This window comes from Pimephales promelas, chromosome 3, assembly GCF_988280905.1.
Source record: "Pimephales promelas chromosome 3, fPimPro1.hap1.1, whole genome shotgun sequence".
Lineage (NCBI taxonomy): Eukaryota > Metazoa > Chordata > Actinopteri > Cypriniformes > Leuciscidae > Pimephales > Pimephales promelas.
Window position 1 is genome coordinate 2193017 of NC_142771.1, and position 6000 is coordinate 2199016.

Consider the following 6000-nt stretch of genomic DNA (forward strand, 5'->3'; position numbering starts at 1 on the left):
ATCATGTCTTCATACAACATAAGCGCTGTCTTGCATGCTGTCTCTCTCATGATAGGACATGATAGTAAAAGGTTTGTGTCTTTATAATAGGCATGCTAATCACAATCATATAGGCTACCATCTGGGCCTGCATGGCGGCAGGAAAAAGACGCAGAGATGTAAGTCTCTACCTTACGATGGTTTGGTACACCAAAGGTAGATTTGCGCTCTGGAGTTCGGCTGATAAACTCTGCCATGAGCTAACTAATTATATTGCTAGCGCTGATGTTGACATCGACTAACGTTATATGATCACTGGCAGTTTTTTAGACTAGTTTTTTTTTGTGCTGTGTAGGCTGAATCATAATCGCGTGATTCGCGTCAAGACACCTGAATGGCTAATACTAAACACTGAGGATAAATTAAATAATGTTTTATTAAATAATTACTGAAAATACCCCTCTCTTCATCCCACACCCCAAACATGACATACAAAATGTTGTGGAACAGAAACAACAACCAGAGATATAAGCTATCATTTTATTGTCATCACAGTTTGCCAACAGTCCTGCGTCCATAATTCTACATTGATTAAAAAAGAAAATCAAATGTGTTTTAATGGTAATTATTTTATACGTAAACCATTTATTTATAATTCAGATGAGAATAAAGTGTTAATTAAAATTAAGGAAAACAAATATATTGATCTGAAATATAGCAAATTAATTTTACATTCATTGAAGTACAATTACCAAACATATATTAAGGTCATTTTGTCTTTTTATTCATTTAATTAATAAACTAATTATATAAAACTATTGTCCGTGCACTACAAATAAACTGGTTCCTTTATTAATAAAACTTAAATACGAGGCTTAAGAGATTTATAAAAATGCCTTCTGCATTTTTGTTTTGCTTTTCACTCCATTGTACCGAAATTGTACTGAACCGAGGTATGAACCCAACCGTGACTTCTGTACCGTTCCACCCCTAATGCAGTTTCATTATTATTCATTACTATTCCAGAGAGCGGCTTACTATAAATAATTTGTGCGAACATATCATGTTTTGCGCCCTTAACTGAAAAAGTTAATAGCGCAAGTGCCACCAGTGGAAAAGGTTATTGTAGTTCCCTGGATTGAGATATCTGGAAAATCTCTTGCACCCTTTTCTTGTTGAGCTTGTGTTTCTGGTGTCCCACTTTCACAGACTCATGAATGGAAGTCAGTGCAAGGAAAAGTCTAGTGTGGACGGCCATTAAAAATTAAAACGTTTTTGTATAATAAACATCGATCTTAAAGTTGGTGTCTAAATATTTTAATGTTAATATTTTGTTAGATGATTGTGTCATTGCTAAAGAAACATGGGATTTGTGCCTATAATGTTCTAAAAATTATAATTGGAAGATAAATTTAGCTCATTCATGGCAACTTCAAGGACATGTAATCAATTAATAAAAAGGCATGAAGTTATCATAATATTTTATAAAAGTTGTCTACTTTCTACCATTACATCAGGGCTCACTTTCATGTAATAATTGTTTCTTTCCTGTCAGGCCTGATGGAAGAGAGCGAGGAGAGTGAAGAACTGAGTGAAGTGGAGGAGGAACATCATGTCCAACCTGGAGGAAAACCTTCGAGTCGCTCAAAGACTAAAAAGACTTTTTTAAAGAAAAGAAGAGCCAAGAAATCTTTCACCTGCACTCAGTGTGGGAAGAGTTTCACAACCAAACAACATCTTGATGTTCACATGAGGATCCACACCGGAGAGAGGCCGTTCTCATGTGATCAGTGTGGGCAGAGTTTCAGTCGATCATCAAGCCTTAATGTTCACATGATGATCCACACCGGAGTGAAGCCGTTCTCATGTGATCAGTGTGGGCAGAGTTTCAGTCGATCATCAAGCCTTAATGTTCACATGAGGATCCACACCGGAGTGAAGCCGTTCTCATGTGATCAGTGTGGAAAAACATTTCTTAGGGCATCACACCTGAAGACACACCTGATGGTTCATACGAAGGAGAAGCCGTATTCATGTTCTGTGTGTGGAAAGAGTTTCTCTCAAAGTCAATCTGTACGTGTACATGAGAAAATCCACACTGGTGTGAAAGAGTACATGTGCTTTGAGTGTGGGAAGACTTTTATTACAGAAAGAAGTTTAAAGGTGCACCAGAGAATTCACACTGGAGAAAAACCTTACAAGTGTTCACACTGCGACAAGAGATTCAGTCAGACAGGAAATCTGAAAACCCATGAGATGAACCATACTGGAGAAAAACCGCACACGTGTGATCAGTGCGGGAAGAGGTTCTCTTCTAAAGTTGACCTGAGAAGGCACATGATGATCCACACTGGAGAAAAACCTTACAAGTGTTCACACTGTGACAAGAGATTCAATCACTCATCACATCTGAAAAGACATGAGATGATCCACACTGGAGAGAAGCCGCACACGTGTGATCAGTGCGGGAAGAGTTTCTCTTGTAAAAGTGACCTGATGATACACATGAGGATCCACACTGGAGAGAAGCCGTATGAATGCCATCAATGCGGGAAGAGTTTCACATCCAAAAATTCTCTTAACGATCACATGTTGATCCACACCGGAGAGAAGAAGTTCACATGTCATCATTGTTGCAAAATGTTTCTAAGGGCATCAGAGCTGAAGTCACACCTGAGAGTTCATACGAAGGAGAAGCCGCATTCATGTTCTGTGTGTGGAAAGAGTTTTTCACGGCTGCAACATTTACGTGGACATGAGAAAATCCACACTAATGAAAGCGAGTACATGTGCATTGAGTGTGGGAAGACTTTTACTTCAGCGAACGGTTTAAAACTGCACCAGAGGATCCACACTGGAGAAAAACCTTACAAGTGTTCACACTGCGACAAGAGATTCAGTCAATCATCATATCTGAAAAAACATGAGAGGATCCACACTGGAAAGAAACCACACACGTGTGATCAGTGCGGGAAGAGTTTCTCTATTAAAAATAACCTGAAGAAACACATGAGGATTCACACTGGAGAAAAACCTTACAAGTGTTCACACTGTGACAAGAGATTCAATCACTCAGCACATCTGAAAACACATGAGAGGATCCACACTGGAGAGAAACCGCACACGTGTGATCAGTGCGGGAAGAGTTTCGCTTTTAAAAGTGAACTGAAGATACACATGAGGATCCACAACGGAGAGAAGCCGTTCTCATGTGATCAGTGTGGGAAGAGTTTCAGTCAATCAGCACACCTTAATGCTCACATGATGATCCACACCGGAAAGAAGTTGTTCACATGTCATCATTGTTGCAAAACGTTTCTTAGGGCATCAGCGCTGAAGTCACACCTGAGTGTTCATACGAAGGAGAAGCCGCATTCATGTTCTGTGTGTGGAAAGAGTTTTTCACTGCTGCAATATTTACATAGACATGAGAAAATCCACACTGGTGTGAGAGAGTACATGTGCTTTGAGTGTGAGAAGACTTTTACTACAGAAAACAGTTTAAAACGACACCAGAGGATCCACACTGGAGAAAAACCTTACAAGTGTTAACACTGTGACAAGAGATTCAATCAGTCATCAAATCTGAAAAAGCATGAGATAATTCACACTGAAGAGAAGCCGCACACGTGTGATCAGTGCGGGAAGAGTTTCTCTAATAAAACTAACCTGAAGAGATCCATGTAGTGTATAAACCACTGAAACACAGTCTGAAATCACGCTAAGATGATTTTCATGTGATGAGCTACAAAGTCTCTTCTGTGTAAGTTATCCACACATCACCCGATAGTTTTGTTGATTGATTGATTATCTATTATCTTGTGTTCAACCGACAGGAATGTGTAATTCGTCAGTTCAAGACAAAGCAAATATATATACAGGGCTCTAGACAGAGATATTTGGCAAATTGTTATCTGCTCAATTGGCTTTATGCACAGCTGCACTACTTCCTGAACTTAAGCCAGCTCCTTGTTTCCTGTCTGCCATTATTGGCCGAACTTGATTAATTCAGGTGTGTTTGATTATTGTTGCCGTGACTACTGAGGTCAGGCACACCTCAGGGGTGTTCCATTCGTCAGGGTCCCTACGCAGTGTTCACTGCTCCCTACTCCCTGAACACGGTTTATCATTTGAAGTGGACTTCACTGACTTCCTGTGAAGTGATGTATCGATGTTCCCTTATTCCCTATGCCGTTTGCAGTGCCCTTCGAACTGAACATGTTTGTTCCCTTCGAATTGGAATCTCACTTAAGATGGCTAAATACCCTGTGAAGTCCACTTCGCAGTCCACTTACGGTCGAATGGAACGCACCTCTGGATTAATCAATTTGTCCAATAATGACAGACAGGAAACAAGGAGCTGGCTTAAGTTCAGGAAGTAGTGCAGCTGTGCATAAGGTCAATTCCAGATGTACTGATCAATAAGATACCACCGGTTTTAATGACGGGCACCATTGTACGGTCAATGTATCAAAATGAGCCTGAGAGTGAAATCTTTCAAGTGTTTTAACTTTTTGAGAGTATTCTGTAATTAAAGATGTTTTCCACAACAGTGTAATTGTCCTTGAATTACTGCTTACAAATGTAGAGTGTGTACAGCCATCGCTCATGTGGTGCTTCATTTTCAAAATTGTAAATGCAAACTAGACCAAATGTCTTGTGTTAAAAATGAAAAATAATGTTATTGTTAATCATTTACAATCAACATGTGTTGAATGAGTTTGTCTTCTTAGTGTCGCACTGCTATTTCCCATATAGCTGGAGTTAAAACATACACAGGAGCACAGAAACGCCACACGGCTATGCTTCACAGTTCTGTTAGCCATGTAGATGTTTTTTTTTTCACAAATTTGTCTTTTACCATGCTCTAGTAACAAACCATGATGAAAAGTAATTTGATCCCATTTACAACCTGATCACAAGTCTCATTCCCCATCTCACTAAAAAGATGTTGATGGACTCCCTGTTGCTAGCCTGGCTCCGGCGTCCTACGCACTTCTGCTCAATTTTCATTTTCCTTCAGTACTACGTCTGGGCTTGCGGTGAATTCTTAGGTTTTCTCCTGTTGATTTTTAACTGCCCTAGATTGAGTTGATATACGTCACGACCAAATGCTAGCGATCCTTAGCGACCTTCAAGGAAGTTAACGCTTATCAGAGTGGCCAGACTCTCAGGTCCCGTACACACTACTGCGTTTTCGTTTAAAAACGGAGAATTTTCGAATGCGATCTCCGTCCACGCCAGCGTTTTATCTGCCTATTAGAATTGATCTCCGTCCACATTAAAACGACTGAAAATATGGATCACGTGACCATTCACCAACACTGGGCATGCGTGTGCCGGTGTAAACACGAAACGGATTGACTATTCCTCAGATTTGGGGACGGGTCATGTGATGGGTGGCTGACGAATCAGGGACAGAAAAGTGATGACTGATGACACCCAATTATAGAGCTGAGCGTGAGTCTTTGCGTCATCGTTTCTAAAGTCCTCCGTCTTGTCCCGTCTTCGCTAAAACGCCGTCCGGAGATTCAAAAATGCTAAACGGAACTGCACCGTTTCTAAACTACGTTTTAGTCCTTCGTTTTTTTTTCGTTTTAATCTGGGCGGGAGGTGCAAACGTAGCAAAAGGTCTCCATTTTTAAACGAAAGCGCAGTAGTGTGGACTGGGTCTGAGTACAAATGAAATGTTCAAGAGTCTGGTAGCTCCAGGTGACCTTGTTGCATCACAGGACCAAATTTACATCATAATTGTCAACAGCAACCTTTCTCACCTTGGGTTGGAGCATGGTCCACAAACACACAGGTAAATATGATCACACAAACACACAGCTAAATACGATCACACAAACACACAGCTAAATACAGTCACACAGATGTTCTCGTCAGGGCCGTAATAGAAAGAGTCCCTTACATTGGGGATGCGACAAACACACCCAAATTAGCTTCGGTTAAACATGCATATAATAATTTGGGTAAATCTGTTAGCTTTATGCCTATTTTTCCCATCGTCATGGACAC

General features: G+C 40.4%; 1 protein-coding gene across 1 annotated transcript in view; it reads left to right on the forward strand.

The window, feature by feature from the left end:
- The window catches only part of LOC120486103 (uncharacterized), a 28290-nt gene extending 23759 nt beyond the window's left edge, over positions 1 to 4531 (forward strand). Inside the window, exon 3 of the mRNA XM_089129047.1 lies at positions 1535 to 4531. Within this exon, the coding sequence (XP_088985173.1) occupies positions 1535 to 3531 (1997 nt within the window). The 3' untranslated portion in view covers positions 3532 to 4531. The remainder of the gene's footprint in view (positions 1 to 1534) is intronic.
- Positions 4532 to 6000: the final 1469 nt, after the last annotated feature.